At 39.1% G+C, this 20,575-nt stretch overlaps 1 protein-coding gene across 1 annotated transcript in view; it reads right to left on the bottom strand.

Moving 5' to 3' along the window:
- Positions 1–222: 222 nt before the first annotated feature.
- LOC107655453 (ribonuclease inhibitor-like) overlaps positions 223–20,575 on the bottom strand; it is a gene marked incomplete at its 5' end in the record, with an annotated part of 42,584 nt that continues 22,231 nt past the window's right edge. Inside the window, 3 exons of the mRNA XM_016442942.1 lie at positions 223–332; positions 419–592; positions 7,494–7,667. Coding sequence (XP_016298428.1) covers positions 326–332; positions 419–592; positions 7,494–7,667 — 355 coding nt within the window. The remainder of the gene's footprint in view (positions 333–418; positions 593–7,493; positions 7,668–20,575) is intronic.

Raw genomic sequence — 20,575 nt, 5'->3', positions numbered from 1 at the left:
GTCTGTGAAAAAATGTTGTTGACGAAAATTATTCATCAACAAAATTAACACTGATCTATTATTATTATTATTATTATTATTATCCAGTTTGTATGTCCAATCCACTCATTCCAAGAAAAAATTTACCCATGAGACTGGAACAAATTCTAGGCTGCATATAGAGTAGATACATATTCAAGCAGATTAATAAAAAAAATCCTTCACATAAGAAAATGCTGGATCAGTATCTGCATTTGTCCAGGTGACAGTCTTGTTCAGGACATTTTGTTTTGATTCACTTGTTTGAAGCTTGTGGAGTTTCCACTGTAAGTGTGACTGTTATCAGTCAAATACTGTGAAATATAGAGAAAAATAAAATACACTAAAAGATCTGCTTTAATACAAGATTTAAAAGGAAAGCATTGACTCAATTACTTACTCTAGTTTCTGCAGTTTACAGTGTGGATCCTCCAGTAGAGCAGAGAGCAGCTTCACTCCTGAATCTCCTGGTTTATTATAGTTCAGATCCAGTTCTCTCAGGTGTGAGGGGTTTGATCTCAGAGCTGAAATCAGAGCAGCACAGCCTTTCTCTTCAATACTGCAGTTCCACAGCCTGCAGAGAGAAAGAGAAAAACAGGTAAAATAATGAATTAATTATGTGTTATAAAGGTTTGTTATTGAAACAATGTAACACTATTCATCTCCATCTCTTCAACAAAACTGTGTCTATTTGAAATGTACAGGGTTTCTGCAGATATGAACAAGTAAAATTTAAGACTTTTTAAGACCTTTTTTTTAATACCACCCTATATTAAATTTAAGACCTAATCCTGTAAAGGAAATACACATTATATTACATACATATATGCAATATTTAATGTGTTTAATGTAAAAAGAAAACAAAATATCATCGCTGTCATAAATTATATTTATTACTATGATATACTGTGAACTTTTCATATCAGCAGACAATATTCCATACAAAATATCCCCACAAACGTACTGCATCACTGAGATTTTTGGTGGTGTAAACAATTTATTCTGAAGCAATATTTTCAGTGTTCTATCAGCTTTTACATACTTAAATCTGCACATTTTTAATTACCTTTACAAAGACCTTTTTCAACCTTTTTAAATGTATGCATCATCTTTCATGTCAAATTATTACAATTGATCAATAAATTCAATATACACTATAGGGCTGTTACCAGTCAGATTAAATAATTTACACTGCAAAATTACAACAGCAATAAATAATGTTATGAGATTAATGTTTTAAATACATTTTTGGATGTACAAATAAGAAATGCTGGTGGGGGAAATGCATACTTTTAAACATACTAAACCACCAGTAGGTGGCGGTAAGTCACATAATGAGTGAGTCATTATGTCATTCAACCGATTCGCTAAAACGCTGAATCATTCAGTAACAAAACACAGCCGAGTGTTGCTTTGAGAATGTTTAATACTTCTACTGTGATCTTTGTTTGGAACTATTTTCATGGTAGAAATAGAACAAAAACAGTAAATATTGTGTCTAAAATGTAAGTAACTTAATAACTACCTGACTACTTTACTTGTTTATTGAAAAAAAAATCAATGTGACATTTGCAATCGTGAAAATATTCAGCAAAATAGCTCCCTTGTCAAGGTGTTACTTAACTATATCATGTTATGAATAAACTAAACATTTAGAATGTTTACCTCAGTGTGTTTCTTCTGAGTTTCTTTCTGTGTGCTGTTACGCTCATTTGATCTCATTTGATCAAGTCTCTTACAAAGAGACAGGCAGCTTAAGCCTCAACAGCACAACCTTGATACCAGAAATACATCAATCGCTGCTTACGCTGAATGTAATAAAATCAGAAGAAACATTATCGTGTTTCGATGCTTCGCTGGTTATCTTTTTGTCACATAAATTGTAGACAGGCTATTTGTCCGGTCGGGTAAGTAAAAAAAAAACATTTTAAATTAGCTAGAAGGCTGGTCAGCTAGCTGTAGCTCGACCTATAATATTATTATTATTATTGTTATTATTATTGAGAACATAATGGCCCTGTCCCAAATGGAACGCTTCATGTGCACTTGCGGTCTTACGGACTTACAATGGCTGCCTCGTGCGCGTGTCCGTTAAGTCTTTGAGACCGTAGGGTGTCCCATTTGTTATTTTAGTGTTCAGAAGGGTGCTTGCGAGCATCCCCTTTGTGGCCGTTATGCGCCCTCGATCCGCACTTCTGCCGAGCCTGCACAGACTTCTACCCGACAGTCAAAGCGGCATTACGTCACGAAAGTGCGGACTCAGAGGAAGACCGCGAGGGTTTAGGGTGCCATTTGGGACAGGGCCTTTATAAACAAAGAAGGTAGCTCAACCTGTATTCGGCTACTGCGATTCTCTCTGATGATGCAGTATTTCCACGGGAAAAAAGAAAAAAAAATCTTCGGTCTGTTCAATGATTGTAAACAGTCATTAGGTCCATCAGACTGAAAAAGATATTTAGCGGTAATGTGACCAAAAATATTTAAGACCTATTGAATCTGAATTTAAGACATTTTAAGACATTTTAAGGCCTTTTATTAGGAAAACGTTATTTAAGACGTTTTAAGACTTTTTAAGGACCCCACGGACACCCTGAATGTATGTTTTCTTTTATAAAGTGATGGATGTTCTATTGAATGATTTACCAGTCAAATACTGTGTGCATCTCTAATGAATACTCACACAAACACCAGTGACATTGTATTCATCCTGACATTTACGACTGCAGTTAACATGTCACTTGATTCTGCTCTTTTGTGTCCCAGGACTCTTATTTTGATATTATTAAGGACTCGCAGTTTGAGTTTCCATTTCCTGTGTTTATTCCTGTTTCCTTGGTTACTCATCATGCTCACCTAATTGCAATCACCTGTTAACTAAATATGCCCCATTTCTTTCATTCAATTGTCAGTTCATGTCTTTATTATAGCTTGTGATTTACAATGGAAATTTTTTAATCCTCTTCCTGTTGTTTTTCATCCATTCTTATATGATATTTTTGTTCTTATAGATCTAGACTTGGTAAGTGATTAATAAAGGGGAAATCTATCTGCTCAGTGACAAAGGGATGGATGCTTGGTAGAGCTATAACTTGAACCAATCATGAAGTTAACATGTAACCTTGGTATACATTTCTAAACATATAAATATTTGTGTAATTTTGTGGTCACATTGTCGTTCTGCTGCGTTTAAAGTGACTCCTGGCTGGTTGCTGATAAACATTCAGGCAAACAGCGACTCGGGACTCATTTAAAATTATTACAAACTTATGTAGCAAATATACATAATTAAAACTACAGAATATATTTGGGACAAATGTCTTGTGTTTTCAGTTTTGTTTTCAAGGTAATTATATCATTAATTTTTCACTAACTGAAGAATATAAAAAGGATGGTATTTGGATTAAAAAAAGCATCCGTACTGTTAACATATGATAAACAGCTTTCTGACTTTTCCATTTGCTGACATGAAATGATTAGATTCAAGAAGTCAAGAGTCATATTTTTAATGAAACGTCACATTTAAAAATATATCACTCACAAGATATAATAAAATATTATATTTCTTGAGACTACTGTAAATATATGTTAAGTTATTACGGGATCTTCAAGCAGTGTAAGAATATTTCAGAATCTTTTTTTAAATGAAAATTTTCTGTATTTTTTTTTTTCAATAAATGTGTTTTGCAACATACTCGGTTAATAAAATCACATTATTTTATCACAACAAAATATTGTACAAACATTACTGAAGGGATTGTTTTAGAGAAGAATTAACATATATTATGCAAAACATTACTTTAGTTAAAATATTTTTATTAATATTGTGGGCCTTTTGCCCCATGCTTTTGACTCTTTTACCTCGAGTGTGAAATAAAAGGCTGCCCTTGCCACCTCATGTATTTATATATTTTCCCTTTTGTAAGTTGCATTCAATATTAATTTGGCTGAAAAATCTGAGAGGACACGTGTCTTTAGCCCTACTGTACTCTAATACTGGTGTGCAGTAAAGAGAGAAACACTTCTAGATTCTTACATTACTGTAGATGAAGACAGTGATATTAAAAAACACTAAAGTGATGGTTTTTAAAAAATGCTCCAAAATATGTCAATAAGTTGACAAAATTTTGAAAAAAATTTAATTTGATGTATTTATTGTTTGTTTGGTAACACTTTATAATAACTTTCACTAATAAATCATTAACAAACATTATGTAATGCTTAACGGATCATTAGTTAATATATATTCACATATCTAGAAATGTGAAATAATGTGCTTGTTAATGTTTACTAATAAATGTATTAAACATTACTTAATAATTAACATTTCATGTAAATTAAAATGCTAACAAATGTCATTAAATTTCTAATTCATATGATCATGTACATCTTGAAAATCTACAAATGATTTTAACATGTTATACGATGATTAAAAGCTTTTGCTAATGCACAACGCTTTTGCTGCTGTTGAGGTGTGATACGGTAATGCTGAGTTCACACTGTACGATTTTCAAACTCGAACTGAATGCTACCCCAGATAGTCACGCAGTGTGAAAACAACGGCGATCAGACGAGTTTGAAAATCGTGCAGTGTGAACTCAGCATAAGAATGAACAGAGGTTTACATGTTAATGTTAACTGAAAATAATAAAACGTGAGATAAGTGTTTGCTTTAATTGGGCTCTTGACCCATGACTTCTTTACATTAGTCTTTCTCTGGTTGCTGCAACTGTGTTTATGAAACACAATTGTTATGGCAAGAAAAACCAAGAGAAATGTGATCAGATTATATTGGCTACTTTTTTTTGTAATGACATAATTACCATTTAGCCTGATTCACTGATGTCATCAGTAGTGATGCATAATTTAGTTAATATTGTTGATCACAACTGCATTTTAAAGCAATATCATGAAGAACTTTAAAAACACTTTGCACACTAGTCTAGAATGTCTGTATGGTTTAGACACGCAGACATCAAGGATCAGCATATGAATCTCAACAATGGTGACGATCATCAGATAGATTCATGCTGCAGTGCATTCTGGGTGCACCAATCATAGCTCATCCATGGCTCCCAGCATGCATTGCGACATGAATAAATTATGCAGCTGCATTGTCTTAGGATTTTCTTTTATTCTTACTATTTGCTTTGATTTTTATTTTTGTTGTGACTTTTTTACTGCCTTGTTTCGTGACGTGCAAAAATCATATAAAAATTATCAGAATATTTTATCACCATTGCTGAGATTCATATCCTGATTCTTTATGTCTATGAGTGCCAGAAGTGAAACTTTTCTATGAACTATATTTATAAAAATGGTTTATAAAGTTCTCTCACATTGTCATCTCCCATCATAGAACTGCAATAATACAGAAATCATAAAAGCACTACAGATTTAAATCAAATGCAATCAGAGAGTCAGCTATACATGACACGATTTTATCATAAGTTTCTTACCATCACATATATGTGCTTTATAAACACAATTGTAACAGCCAAAGAGAAACTTATATTCAAAAAGTCAAGGGTGAAGACGCAACTAAAGCAAACATAGAACTGCAATAATACAGAAATCATAAAAGCACTACAGATTTAAATCAAATGCAATCAGAGAGTCAGCTATACATGACACGATTTTATCATAAGTTTCTTACCATCACATATATGTGCTTTATAAACACAACTGTAACAGCCAAAGAGAAACTTATATTCAAAAAGTCAAGGGTGAAGATGCAACTAAAGCAAACACTATTCACCAAAAAGGTAAGTTGAAAAAAAAATCTAAACCTTAATTTTCAATAAAGAACTTCTGTTTTAGATACTCCAGAAATAAAGTCTAACTGGTTAGTAATGCATGAAGCTGGTGATGTTGTTTGTAGAGTTGTTTAATCATCTTCTCCTGAGATCTTGGTAGATTTAATGTCTTTTATTTCAGTTGATTTCATCTCAGGCTGTGGCTGAAGTCAGTTGTAGTTCTTGTGTTTCTCTTTTATTTAAAATTTGTTGTTGTTTTTTTCCCCCTCCTGTTGATGTATGATTCAAGAAATATTCTGTTTAACGATTCACAATAGTATAGTAATATAAGTGTTGAGGCAATAAAAACATGTTTGCACCCAAATTACAATGTGTGTAATGTCTTTACCAAACATTTAGCTAAACTTAACTAACCACCCTTTACACAAACTTTGTCACAGTAGCTAAAAGTCCAGTGCCAATAAAGATACTAAAAAATTAGTAAATGTTTATAAACATTTAAAAATGATGAATAGTCTCAACTTTATATTGGGTACTGCAAAAACATGAACAAATTATTAATACATTATTTGTAAAGATGTGAAACTAGGGTAAATTCCGGTCATTTTGGACACTTTTTGCCATCAAAATGACTGCTCATGAAGGTACTAATGATTAGTAAATGTTTATAAACATTTACAATTGATGAATAGTTTCCACTTTAGATTGGGTACTGCAAAAACATTAACAAATAATTAATAATAAATGATTTATGATGTGCAAATAATGGAAGTCTACACAACAAACAAAGCCCAAATATATGACCTGTAGAGACTGTGATTATGAGTCAATTAATATATTAACATGAACAGTTTGTGAAGTGCTTAAAATGAATAATTAAGCTATATTTTCACAACATTTGTAAATGTAAAATGTGATATGTGAACTGATGTTTAATGAAACTTGTAAGCATTCAACAGTACATTAACAAATACATTTGAAATCATTGTGTAATTTCTGTTAAAATCATTTGTAGATTTTTAAAACGCATTGAATATTTAATGACATTTGTAACCATTAACTAATGATCAGTTAAGCATTATAAAATGTTTGTTAATGATTTATTAATGAAGCTTTTAATCATTGTAAACCAAGGGTGCCCAAACTCAGTCCTGGAGGGCCAGTGTCCTGCAGAGTTTAGATCCAACTTGCCTCAACACACCTGACAATTTCTAGTATGTCTAGTAAGAGCTTGATTAGCTGGTTCAGGTGTGTCTGATTGGGGTAGGAGCTAAACTCTGCAGGACACCGGCCCTCCAGGACCGAGTTTGGGCACCCCTGTTGTAAACCATCTGTCAAAATCATTTGAAGATTGTTTTTTTTTTTAAATGCATGATCATATGAATTGAAAGTTTAATGACATTTGTAAGCATTTCAATTTACATTAAATAATGATCTGTTAATCATTTGGTAATGTTTAATAAGTTCATTAGTTAACATTAACAAGCACATTATATCGTATTTCTAGATATGTGAATATATATTAAGTAATGATTAGTTAAACATTATGTAATGTTTTTTAATTATTTATTAATGAAAGTTATTATAAAGTGTTACCTTGTTTTATTGTTTTTTGTTTTGAGGGTGAGAGGGCAACACACAGAATCACTGCTACAGAAAACATCTGTCTAATTGTAATTTTTACTCGAAACCTTATAATTACTGAGATGTGATGAGACTCACTGTAGTTTCTGCAGTTTACAGTGTGGATCCTCCAGTAGAGCAGAGAGAAGCTTCACTCCTGAGTCTCCTGGCTTATTATCGCTCAGATTCAGTTCTGTCAGGTGTGAGGGGTTTGATTTCAGAGCTGAAATCAGAGCAGCACAGCCTTCCTCTTCAATACTGCAGCTCCACAGCCTGCAGAGTGTGAAGAACATGAATGATCTCTGAGATTGTGTTTAAGCTTTAGGGTGAGAGTCTGTTTCTGTGACATGGAGGAAAGAAAAAAACAGCCTCCTTGTGTTTGTATGAGCTCTGCTTTTCTCTCTCACACCAGGATCAATAATATAGAGATTTTAACTTGCCAGCACAAGCGGTCCGTGTATTTTAATTTTTCCTTTTTTAACCTAGAAATTAACTACGGAAAATGCGGCTTCTTCTTTTTTGGATTTAACATTCTTTTCATTATTCAAAATTCTTATTTCATTAAAAATCGTAAAAATTATATACAGCTTGTTTTTTAATGTACATAAATGCTAAATTTAATTTCTAGCCTTTTAGCGTCTCTATACACAGGCTAAAAGCACCCTCAAGTGCTACCGACAGGGTTACCGGTAACCCATTGCTTTTTAAAAAGCCTCTGGCATCAATATTTGAAAGGCATCAATGTTTTTATGATCATAAAGTGCCTTGATAATTTTTCAAGCCTTTAAATGTGCATGATATAGTTAAATATGTGAATGGATTGCATTTAATCAGCTGTTTGTTTCCAGGCACTGTTCTACGGGGGTGCTAGAGGTGCTAAGCACGCTCAAACAAAAGCAAGAGCACCCTGAGGCTGTAAAAATTGGATATGGCGAAACATATTTGGCTGTTGATTTCTGTTGATGTTCATAATATCTGTTGATTTCTTGGACGCAATGGCTAATCAGAGGTGTTTTAATTCAGAATCCACTCACCGCTCAAAACGCCGCAGTTTTGTTCAGTGCTGAATGCTGAGTGATACAAGCTCACGAATCACATCATTATAATAATCAAAGTGTAGACACGATGTTAATAAGAGAATAATTGTGCAGTGTAAAGAGATTCATTGATTATAACGGAAATTTGTGAGATCGCAATTAAATGAAATGAGTGGCAGAATTTTTAAGGAAGTTACGTTGTAAAGCTCCTTGCACGCTTTCTTCCCTATAGTCCATTCAGAAGTTTTGTTCCCTATCGATACTTCACTCGTACTGCATCTGCTTAAGATGACCGCAAGATCTTCGCTCTACAAGACTCAAAGCCTTTGCCGTGAACAAGCCTCGCAGCGCATCAAGACCCCTTTCTGCTTGGCTGACTTCGCCACTCTTCAGCTGCCTTCCGCGTCTGCAGCAGCTGTGGTCTTCCCGGTCCCCTGCCGCTATCCGGCGATTACTATAAGAGCAAATTTCCGCCGTTGTTGCAAATGCTGCGCCGCTACTGTCACTCGTGCAGGACTCCCCTGCACGCCACTGACGGTCACGGCGAGTGCATTTCATGCTTGGGCGCTGCCCAGGCTGAAGCTGCACTTACCGAGACGGAATGTCCTCATTGCGAGGATATGAGTCTCGCCTCTCTGCGCTCATGGATAGCTTTCTTTTCAGAAAGCGACTCCGCCCCTCACGCCCTCCCACTTTCTTCCTCCCAGGAGCCTGTGAGGCGCTCGGTGATGAGTGAGACCACGCCGGCTGAGCCCCCGCGTGCCTCACTCTCTCCACATAGAGAGGCTTCCCCCGTTCTCTTCTCTCACCTGGACCAGCATCCCTCTGCAGCTGCGAGCGATCTGGTCTCGTTCGGTGGGAGCGAGTGTGACGCCATGGACAACAGTGTGTCTCTGGCTGCTTCAGATGCGGAGGACCCCGCCCCCCTGCCGTCTGCGGAGCCCAGCGCAGCCAGCACGGGCATGGACATCGAAATTTTCCGCATCTTGTCTAAAGCTGTGCAAGAGCTGGGTTTGGATTGGTCTCTGCCGGAGGAGCCCACCCGCAGCCACCTGGATGAATGGTTCTTGCCGGGGCGCCATCAAGCCCCTCGACAACGAGCTTCACCGTTCTTCCCAGAGGTCCATGATGAGATCAACAGATCTTGGCACGCCCCTTACTCGGCCCGCCTGCAAGTGTCAAAATGGGTTCTGGGGATAATAAAACGAGGCTATTCACTTCAATTCGCTCGAAGACCCCCGCAATTCAGCGGCGTGGTCTCCACCTCAGTTCAGAGCAAGGACGCACATGCCTGCGCGCCGAGGTGATGAATTTGCTGGCGAAATGAGCCATAGAAACGGTTCCCCCAGCTCAGAGCGAGTCAGGCTTCTACAGCCGATACTTCCTCGTCCCCAAAAAAGGATGGCGGCCTAAGGCCCATCCTCGATCTCAGGCACCTGAACCGTGCCCTCATGAGATGGCCGTTCAGGATGATTACATTGAAGCAGATCCTCTCGCACGTGTGCCCAGGGGACTGGTTCTTTTCACTGGATCTGAAAGATGCCTACTAGATTCCACATGCAGATAGCCCCCCGCCACAGGCGATTCTTGAGTTTTACCTTCGAGGGAGTGACATATCAATACATGGTCCTTCCCTTCGGACTGTCCCTAGCTCCTCGCACTTTTACAAAGTGCATGGATGCGGCTCTTTCCCCGCTGAGACAGATGGGAATCCGCATTCTGAATTATCTTGACGACTGGCTCATCCTGGCCCAGTCAGAGAACGAGCTATTATCTCAGAGATCCTTCCTCCTCAGCCTCTTAGAATGCCTCGGACTCAGGGTCAATTTTGCCAAGAGCGCGCTGTCCCCCAGCCAATGGATATCGTTCCTGGGAACAGTTCTCGACTCAGCCCGAATGAGGGCAGTAGTCGCACCAGACCGTGCACTGGCTATTCGGCAGCTTGCGGCTTCATTCAAAGTTGGAGCCCCTCACCCTCTCAAGGCGTTTCAGAAGATGTTGGGCCTCGTGGCCTCTCCGTCTCCAGTATTTCAGCTGGGCCTGCTTAGCATGCGGCCCCTTCAGTACTGGCTGAAACCACGAGTTCTGTCCCACGCCTGGCGTCATGGACGCATGCGTGTCAAGGTGAACCGGGCCTGTGTAGCAGCTCTGGCCCCTTAGAAAGACTCTCAGTGGATGGAACGGGGCGTGCCCCTGGGAATGGTATGCAGAAGGAAGGTGGTCTCGACAGACGCTTCCAACGCGGGTTGGGGAGCTCTATGCGATAGCAAACCGGCTTTCAGCCATTGGTCAAAAGAGGAGAGTTGGCTTCACATCAACTGCCTGGAAATGCTGGCAGTATGTTTGGGCCTTTGCACCTTTCTGCCAGACCTAAGGGGACACCACGTGCTAGTCCGCTCAGACAGCATGACAGTGGTGTCATATATTCCAAAAAAATATTTTTTTAATTAAAATCACTGGACTATAAAAAAAACTTCACAAGATATTTTGGTGTCTATCCAAAAACCTTCATCAGTTGTAAAAACAGGAAGTAACTCTGGCAAATATATCCACAAAAGTCACATGATCAACAGACCTATTGGAGTCATATGACTATAAGTAAATGGTGTCACTGCTCATGATGGTGCCCCTCCTACTCTCCAGACGGAGCACCCCGATCTCTCCTTGCAGCGTCGTGGCACCGTTTCCAGCACAGCATCATAGGTGTGGGACAGATGATGTCTCAAATCCCCTCCCCTATTCAAAGAGGGACGCTCCACCTTTACATGAATCACTTCCTTTACGCCTCTTTCAAACCACCTCCCTTCTCTATCCAGTATTCTCACCTCATGGTCGTGAAAATTGTTTTTCTTTTGTTGTAGATGCAAGAAGACTGCCAAATCCTGCCCATAAGTATTTGCATGTCTATGCTGCGCCATGCGTCGATAAAGTGGCTGTTTTTTTTCTCCAATTATAAATCCTCACACTCCTCACTACACTTAACAGCATATACAACATTACTTCTTTGATGTTTGGGAATCCCCAAACAACGGCAGTCTTTGGCAGGATTCGGCAGTCTTCTTGAGATCTTGTGTGGACTTCCCAAGGCTGAATGTTTTCTAACTCCAAGGAACTAGTGTTAATTTCGTTAATGAAATCTATGACAATTTTTTTGTCCCCTGACGAAAACAAGATGATGACGAGACGATAATAAGGTCATTAAACAATAACTGAGACTATATATATAATGGAGCGATCTCCATTTGAGGTATTCTGTTTAAATGAAAGTGTCATTCAGCCAGTCTGTGTTCTGTCATGGATCTCGACTGCATTGTTATAGTGGTTGCTGATTGTAACATTACTTACGCAACCTCTGTGCGGCAATAAGTCTTTTTTGCCGTTGTTTTAAAAGAGAAACATTAATGCAATTTGGAATTATTGGAATTACTATTGGGAATTTATGTTATAATATTTGAGAATAGATTTTTGTTACACCAGTTTTCATAATGTAGACAGGGCGAGTGTATATCTAAAGTCTTTGTTGTTTATTTAGCCTCTAATTGATATCCTGTTATAAATCTATATACTAGATGAGGTAAAATAAACCATGCATATGTGTCGATATTCTATTGATTTGTGCTTATTGGTGAAAGAGCAAATTTTGATGAAATGTAAAAATAAATTTCCCAAATGACAACAATCATTGCAATTAAAATTGAGCAAAATAATATTATTTAGTCAGTTTCCAATGACTAAAACTAGACTAAATTGCTCAGACATTTAATAGACTAAAACTTGATTAAAACTAAAACAGGACATGTTGACTAAATATAATAAACACTAAAAGTTACATTTAACACAGGACTAAGACTGAGACTAAATTAAAAATAGCTGACAAAATGAACACTACAAAGAACAAAGTGATTGAGTCATCTGTGACTGTTTGGAAGCACAGAAAGTGCAACTTTTGTTTTGTATTTCTGATTTTCTTTGAATAAACGCACACGTCTCTGTAAACTGACCCTGCCCTCTTCCTTCCATACTCCGAACTTTGTCACACTAATGCCGAAACCCAGGAAGGAAGAAGGAACGCTGCCGCCGTTATGCAGTCCCCATCAAATTTTCCATTTGTGGAGGTCATTCACTAGCTCGCGGGCCTCCATCAGGAACATCAACAGGCGCTACTGGGCATGAGGGATGTTCAGAAATGTCGGTTCCAGGCCCTCATCCAGGTGCAACGGGGGACCGGGAGCTGTTATAGACCTGGATGGATCGGGAGGTTCGGGCTGGGGAACTCCATCTGCCCCGGCCCCGGCCCCGCCACCACGTGCCTCTGAACAAAATGGGTCCTCAAGATGATCAGGAGGCCTTCTTTGACCTCTTCGAGAGGACCGCGGAGGCATGTGGGTGGCCCCAGATGAACTGACGAGTGCGCTTCTTCACCCTCTGCACGCACTGCACCTGGTCTACGACAATCTCAAGCGGGCCATCCTCCAGCGGGTCGGCCTGAACCCCGAGCAGCACCGTCAGCGATTTAGATCGCAGGAGCTGGGTAAAAATGGCTGGCCCTTCGTGATGGCTCAGCAGCTCTGGGACATGTGCCACAGATGGCTGTTGGCCAGGGGAGGCGACGTCGAGCGGATCATCAGTCGTGTGGTGCTGGAGCAGTTAATTGCGCGGCTGCCACCGAAAATTACGCAATGGGTCCAGTGTCATCACCTGGCCATTCAACTGGCAGAGAACCAGATGGTGGTGTGCCACGGGGTTGGCAAATCCCTGCCTTCTTTCTCTCTCTCCCCTGTCTCCTTCTGTCTCTAAACCTGTCCCTTTCCCTAGATAACACTTTATTGATCGGTGTCCGGTGATGGAGGTGGGGACACTGATCCGGGCTTCAGGACGCACCGCAGGCTGCCCCCGATTAAGCTGGCGAGTACCAAATGCCTGTGAGTATTAAGGGGGTACTTATTGGGCTTTGGTGGATTCAGGATGTAACCAAACCTTGATCCATCAAAGCCTGATTCAGCCTGAGGCAATGGATAAGCGCCACGTGGTTCAGGTGTGGTGCGTGCACGGGGATGTGGTGAAGTATCCTTTAATGTCCGTGGCTATCTAATTTCAGGAAAAGAAGCATAATGTCGAGGTTGCAGTTAACCCGCACCTCAGGAATCTGTTAATTTTGGGGACAAATTGGCCGGCTTTTAGTCATTTATTGGGGTATTTATGTGCAGATATCTCTTGGAAGAGTGGCGAGCAGGGAAGGGAAGCGGTCGCTGAACCGAGACCGAAAGGATCTGAGCCAGGGGAACTGAGCACTGTCGAGAGGCTAACCCTCACGGAGTGTGATGATTTTCCCTGGGAACCGTTTTGGGATGAAACACTGAAAAATGCATTTAAACAGGTCTGCTCTATCGACGGGCAGCTTCTCCAGCCAGCTCTATCCCCTTCCTATCCTTATTTTGCTATTTTAAAAGATAGGTTGTATTGAGTGACCCAAGACACTTAGACAAAGCAAGATAAAACCCAGTTGTTGGTACCAAAAAGCCGCCCTGTTTCATAATCTCCCGAGTGGGAATCCCAAAAGAGATTTTCACTGATCAAGGCACGGCATTTATGTCACGTACGTTACGCGAGCTTTACGAATTATTGGGCATTAAATCAGTTCACACCAGCATCTATCGCCCACAAATGGATGGCCTGGTGGAACGATTTAATCGCACGTTGAAAACCATGATTCGAAATTTCATTCACAAAGATGCCAAAACTTGGGACAAATGGCTGGAACCCCTGTTGTTCGCTGTGCGTGAGGTCCCTCAAGCCTCCACGGGGTTTTCCCCCTTTGAGCTTTTTTTATGGCCACCAGCCCCATGAGGTTTTGGATGTCCTGAGAGAGACCTTCGGATAACAAGAATGAAATTCAGTATGTGCTGGACCTGAGAACAAAACTCCACACATTGGGGCGGCTCTCAATGGAGAGTTTGTTACAGGCCCAGGACAAACTGAGCTGGCTGAATAAACCGGGGAACCAGATTACATGATTTTGCACCGGGAGACCGAGTGCTTGGATTTCTCCCAACTTCTAGCTCTAAATTACTCGCCAAGGGGCAAGAACCCTTCGAGGTCACACGGTGAGTGGGAGATCTCAATTATAAGGTAATTCATACGGACAGGAGCGAGGCACATCAAATCTACCACCTCAACCTCCTGAAGAAATGGAGTGAGGTGGAACCAGTGATGCTGGCGATGGCAGTGAGTGGAGAGGATGATCTCGGGCCAGAAGTGAACACTAAAGTCCAATCTTTCGATCTGGCCCCAGGGGTAGATCACCTCTCGCCCTCCCAGCTCACTGATGTAGCTAGATTGCAAACCGAGTTTGCAGACGTGTACTTGCCCCTGCCCGGTCGAACCAATCTCATCCAGCACTATATTGGCTCTTGAAAAGATATTGTCATCCAACAACGACTCACGCTTGGGATATGTTCAGCTTGCATTAATATTACTCTTGGCTGGTGATATAGAACTTAATCCAGGTCCTCAACCATCTGGAATAACGGGTCCTGACTGTGTACAGTCTCCTACTGCACGATCATATAATGGCGACGTCGGCGTGAATATTGACAACAGTTGTCTAATAAATCTGACCACGACTGTTCCATTCCTGTTGTCCCAGGGACTTCAGCTTCAGCTTCCCGTGTCTTGGCTTGGTCTATGTAGTGCGGCTGGCCTGTGTGTGGATTCCTTAGCGGGGATGCCGATGCCGGGGCCTGTTTCTGGGGTTCTCAAACAACGATGCCGCTGGTGTGTCTAATCGGGGAGGTGTTCATGCACAGAGTGGACTGGATACAGTGTATTTGTATGAGGCGCAAGCTGGCTTGCAAAGTGCTGAATCTGTTGGTGGTGAGTGTTTGACCCGGTTACCTTCAACACCTATCTGTTCGAACGTACATTTGAACAGATCCATCAAACTTAGGAATCCGGTCATGAAAAGGCATCGATCAGCAACATTTTTCCAAACATTGTATCAAGCTAAAGTTGTCTGGGATGCACGATGTAAAGTGAAAGGATTGTTTGGCGGACATTTAAACATCCGGAGTATGACTCCTAAACGCGAACAACTTGAATATTTACTCTGTAATTCCAATATTGACTCTTTAGGATTATCAGAAACTTGTTTGAATCGTTCCTCCTCAGAGTCAGTAGTAAATATGCCTGTATATAATGATTTTAGAAAAGATCGGGTGGAGGGGTTTCATTGTATGTAAAAAGCATTTTCAAATGCAAACAAATTGAATGGCCAAGTGAATTTGGTCTTGAGTGTGTTGGTGTGAATATTTCACTTTCTGCTGAAATGTAATTTATTTTAATCTGTATGTATCGTAAACCCTCAGCAAAGTTGGATTTGTATGACCAATTGAAACAACACCTTAACCATTGCGATCTGAAAAAGGAAGTAATTATCATGGGAGATTTTAATATCAATTGGAATGAAAGGAATGAATTGGGATGGAATAAAAATTTTAAACAGATCTTTGATTATTTTAATTTTACACAACTGATAGAACAGCCTACTAGAATAACCACTCTGTCTAAAACTAGAATAGATTTATTGTTTACAAATAAACCTGAAAGAATTTTAAAGCATTATAATTTTTTGACAGGACTCTCTGATCATACTGTAATTTTCTTTTCAAGAAAACTGACAAAACAACGCTTTTTAAATTAATTTAAAAAGCCTGTTTATCAGGATATAGTCCCTAAAAATCAGCAACAAAATCTTGGAATAGCTTTGAAAGAGATAGATTGGAGTGAAGTCCTCCTAAGTGGGGATATAGAAGGAGGATGTGATTATTTTTTGGGAAAAATGTAAGAAGTGTTTGAGTTGTTTACTAGAAGGGAACGGTTAACAAAAAGAAAAGGGAATACACTGCCCTGGGTTAACAATGAATGTAGGAAATTGATGAAGGATAGAGATCAGCTCCTTAAAAAAATCATTATTCTATCATTAGTCTTATTACTGATCATTATAAATCTACTTCTATGAGGAATAAAGTAATCCAGACTTTATGAAAGACCAAAGCCAGTTTTTTTTATGGATATAATTGAGGGATCGAAAGGGGATGGGAAAAAAATCTGGCAAACTATTAATAAACTAGTTGGAAAACAAAAGAATATGGATAAAAGTTTTGAATTTAAAATTAATAATATTTTAGTAAAAGATCCATTAACTATAGCTACTAATTTTAATACTTTTTTTTTATTCAGTTGATGAAATAACCCAGCTTTTTACCTTAAAATATATTACTTATAGACCTATTAATTGTGCCCAACCTATTTTTCAAATAGAGGAGGTCACCGAATTAGAAGTAGCTAATATTATTGACACATTGAAAAGCTCTAAAGCAAAGGATGCCTATGGGCTTGATACAATTTTTTAAAAATATAATAAAGATTCCTTAGTAGGCCCAATAACACATATGGTAAATTTGTCCTTTAGGCAAGCAGTTGTTCCATCAACTTGGAAGATGGCTGCAGTTACCCCAATTTATAAATCTGGAGATAAAACTAATTTGAGTAACTATAGGCCAATTAGTATCCTTCCGATTATATCTAAGGTAGCAGAAAAATGGGTAGCTAAGCTTCTGACTAATCATCTAAATAATGGTTTTACTTCTTTACATCCAATGCAATTTGGTTTTCGCAGTAATTATTCAACAGAATCAGCTAATTGTCTGTTTGTTGAGAAAGTCAAATGCTTGTTAGATAATAGTATGTGTGTTGGCGCTGTCTTCTTAGATTTAAGAAAGGCATTTGACACTGTTGACCATCAGGTTCTTTTATCTAAACTAACAAATTTTTTTTTTTCGGAAGAGGCTATACTTGGGATAAAATCGTATCTTTCAAATAGAAAACAAAGTATGTGCATTGATGGTACAAAGTAAACCTACTAACCTCTTCAATGTCACTTCCATCAACCTTAATCCTTGGCATGTCAGCTTGAGCACCGATATGCATGATTTTGGATTTTTCTGCACTAATGTGTAATCCGTCCTTCGCTGCTTCTTCATGCAAGCTTGATGTTGTTGACCATCAGGTTCTTTTATCTAAACTAACAAATTTTAATTTTTAGATAAACTTTGGATAAAATCGTATCTTTCAAATAGAAAACAATGTGTGTGTATTGATGGTACAAAGTCTTCATACCTTGCTTGCCCCATGAGGGTTCCACAAGGCTCCATCTTGGGACCAATTTTATTTTCACTTTATATGAATGATTTACCTGGAGTATGTACATATGTAAATGTTCAGTTGTATGCAGATGTAGTAATTTTTACCCATGCTAATAACTTTGAAAAAGCTTCGATTACTTTGACTTCTGCAATGACCAATGTTTAGGAATGGCTTACCAAATCAGGTTTATTATTGAACACAAAAAAACTGTGTGTATAATGTTTGCAAAACAACCAGTAGAGATGACACATTCTAAGGTATTGTGGAAAACACTTTTCCTGGTACAGACAGGAGGGTTATGCCACGCCAATTTGTACATTCCATTTTATTCCCTTTCTTTGGTAGCTTAATGATGGTACCCTTTTTCCAGTCTTCAGGAACAGTTTGCATTCGCCTGCACGCATTAAAGCGATCTGTAAGTTTCGCAACTACAATGGGACCACCATATTTTAGAAATTCTGCCTGAATTTTATTTAAACCAGCTGCCTTATTTGATCGTCTACCTTGTGAGAAATACGAGCTGATGCCTTCCACGTTTCTGCTGCATAAGTTGCCTTTGGAAGGATGATAGTTGAATACAAGTGAAGCTTGATGTTAAGTGAGATTGACGTAGATGACCAGGTCTTGCAGATTTGTTGAAAAACTGATGTTGCCTTGCCATTCTTGAAATCGATTGGAAAGCTGAAGGGTGAAGACATCTGCAATATTTTGATCTCATTAAAGTTTGTAATTGTAAAGTTTAATTTAAAGAATTTTAAATATATTAGGCCATTTTTGACAGTCGGTGCTGCTAGGTTGTATTTATACTCAATGATTTTTTCTCATATTGAGTATTGTTTTAATAGTTGGTCATTTATAAGTGGCAGAACTCTAAAGGCAATAGAATCATTGTATAAGAAGGCGATAAAAGTGTTAGATAAACAACCCCTGTCATTTCATTACTGTAATATTCTAAAAAAAAACAATCTATTGAGTTTTGAAAATAAATGTTTTTTTAAATATGCATGTTTTATTTATAAGGTCTTGAAAGGGCTTGCTCCCCCTCCGTTAATTGAATTTATAAAACCGAGGACAGATTGTAGTATTGGTACTAGGTCTATTATTAGAGGGAACAGTGAGGTGCCATATAGGCGAACATCTTTTGGACAGAAAGTATTATCTGTAATAGGGAGTAAATATTGGAATAGCTTACCGCAGTCAATAAGACAATGTTCTACTTATCATACCTTTAAAGATCATTTCAAAAACTGGCTTATGACGAATCAGTTGTGTAAACATTTTACTTAGAAATTTTAAAATGTCTTTTATGTGCTGTTGTATGTGTATTTGAGTCTGTGTCCTTGTGTGTACCTGCCTAGGGACTGCAGATGTAAATTAGCAATGTTGCTATAATCCGGCTTGTTTACATTCTGTATTACTACAAATGTTAATTAACATGCATTGTCCCTATCAAATAAATAAACAATAACAATATCCGGCCATATCATTTACATGAACACAAAAAAAGGTGGTTCAGTCTGAATTAGAGGTAATGTTAGGGATGGGGGTAATAGAAGAATCCCACAGTGATTGGGCGAGCCTGATTTTAGTACCTAAAACGGACGGCTCCGTACGGTTCTCTGTGAATTATCGCAAAGTGAATGCGGTGTCAAAATTCAACACCTATCCAATGCCGTGGGTTGACAAATTGCTTGATTTGATGGGTAATTGCTTTATTGGGCATGTGGAGGTCAGGTCTCTGGGCTTCCACTTGGGTCATGGACAGTTTCTACCCCAAATTAATAAGACGGCAGCAGTTGTGACCTGTCCGAGACCCAAGACCAAAAAGGAGGTAAGCCGTTCTCACCATCCGCTATTATCTCCTGGGATCGGAATGCACTCTCTGTTCGGACCACATGCCACTCCAGTGGCTCCACCGCATGAAAGATACCAACGCATGGATCACCCGCAGATGGCTGTGGCCGACTTTCTCTCCAGGAAGGGGCGGGGGGGGCAGGCCGGATGACTCCCCGGCCTGAGTTGGATGGTGGGGGTATGTGGTGACGGGGGCGTGAGTCAGGAGACGAGCGGTGAGTAAGTAGGTCAAGTGCAAAATGATGAACACCTGTGTCTAATTGCAATAATTGGTGTGGAGAGACCAGATAAAGAGCGACTGGAGAACAGGAAATGGGAGAGAGAGATGGAATGGAGATCTGTTGTGGGCTTCCCAAGACTGAATGTTGTCTAACTCCAAGAAACAAAGTGATTGAGTCATCTGTGACTGTTTGGAAGTGCAGAAAGCACGACTTTTGTTGTGTATCTCTGATTTTTGTTGAATAAACGCACAAGTCTCCATAAACTGACACTGCCCTCTTCCTTCCATATTCCGAACTTTGTCACAGTAATTATTTATCTCTATGTTTCATTTTGGCTTACACTTATATACTTTGATTGTTTTCCAGTGGTCTTTATATGTATATACTGTACTAACATACATTTGCCTTGGGCACATTCAGTATAATCTTTGTATTGGACCATTTACATTTCATTCCTTAAAGGGATAGTTCACCCAAAAATTAATATGGTCATTATTTATATGTTTTTCCAAATCCGTATGACCTTCTACCTACTGCGGAACAGAATGTTCCAGTTGCTCCCCTGGCACTGGAGCAAAAAGCTGCCGACTGCTCTGGGTATATTCACAGTGTGTGTGTGTGTGTGTGTGTGTGCAGCAGATCCTTTTTTGCTATTTAGCGCCCAAACTCTGGTACAATCTACCCAACATTGTTCAGGAGGCAGACACACCTGTCAGTTTAAATCTAGATTAAAGACCTATCTCTTTAACCTGGCGTACACATAACACCCGATAACATTTCTATAATTCAAATCTGTTAAAGTATTGTTAGGCTGCATTAATTAGGTCAACCGGAACCGGGAACACTTCCCATAACACCCGATGTA

Source organism: Sinocyclocheilus anshuiensis, unplaced genomic scaffold (genome assembly GCF_001515605.1).
Source record: "Sinocyclocheilus anshuiensis isolate Anshui unplaced genomic scaffold, SAMN03320099.WGS_v1.1 scaffold1385, whole genome shotgun sequence".
Classification (NCBI taxonomy): domain Eukaryota; kingdom Metazoa; phylum Chordata; class Actinopteri; order Cypriniformes; family Cyprinidae; genus Sinocyclocheilus; species Sinocyclocheilus anshuiensis.
Note: the sequence above shows the minus strand (reverse complement) of the source record. Positions and strands in the feature narration are given on the sequence as shown.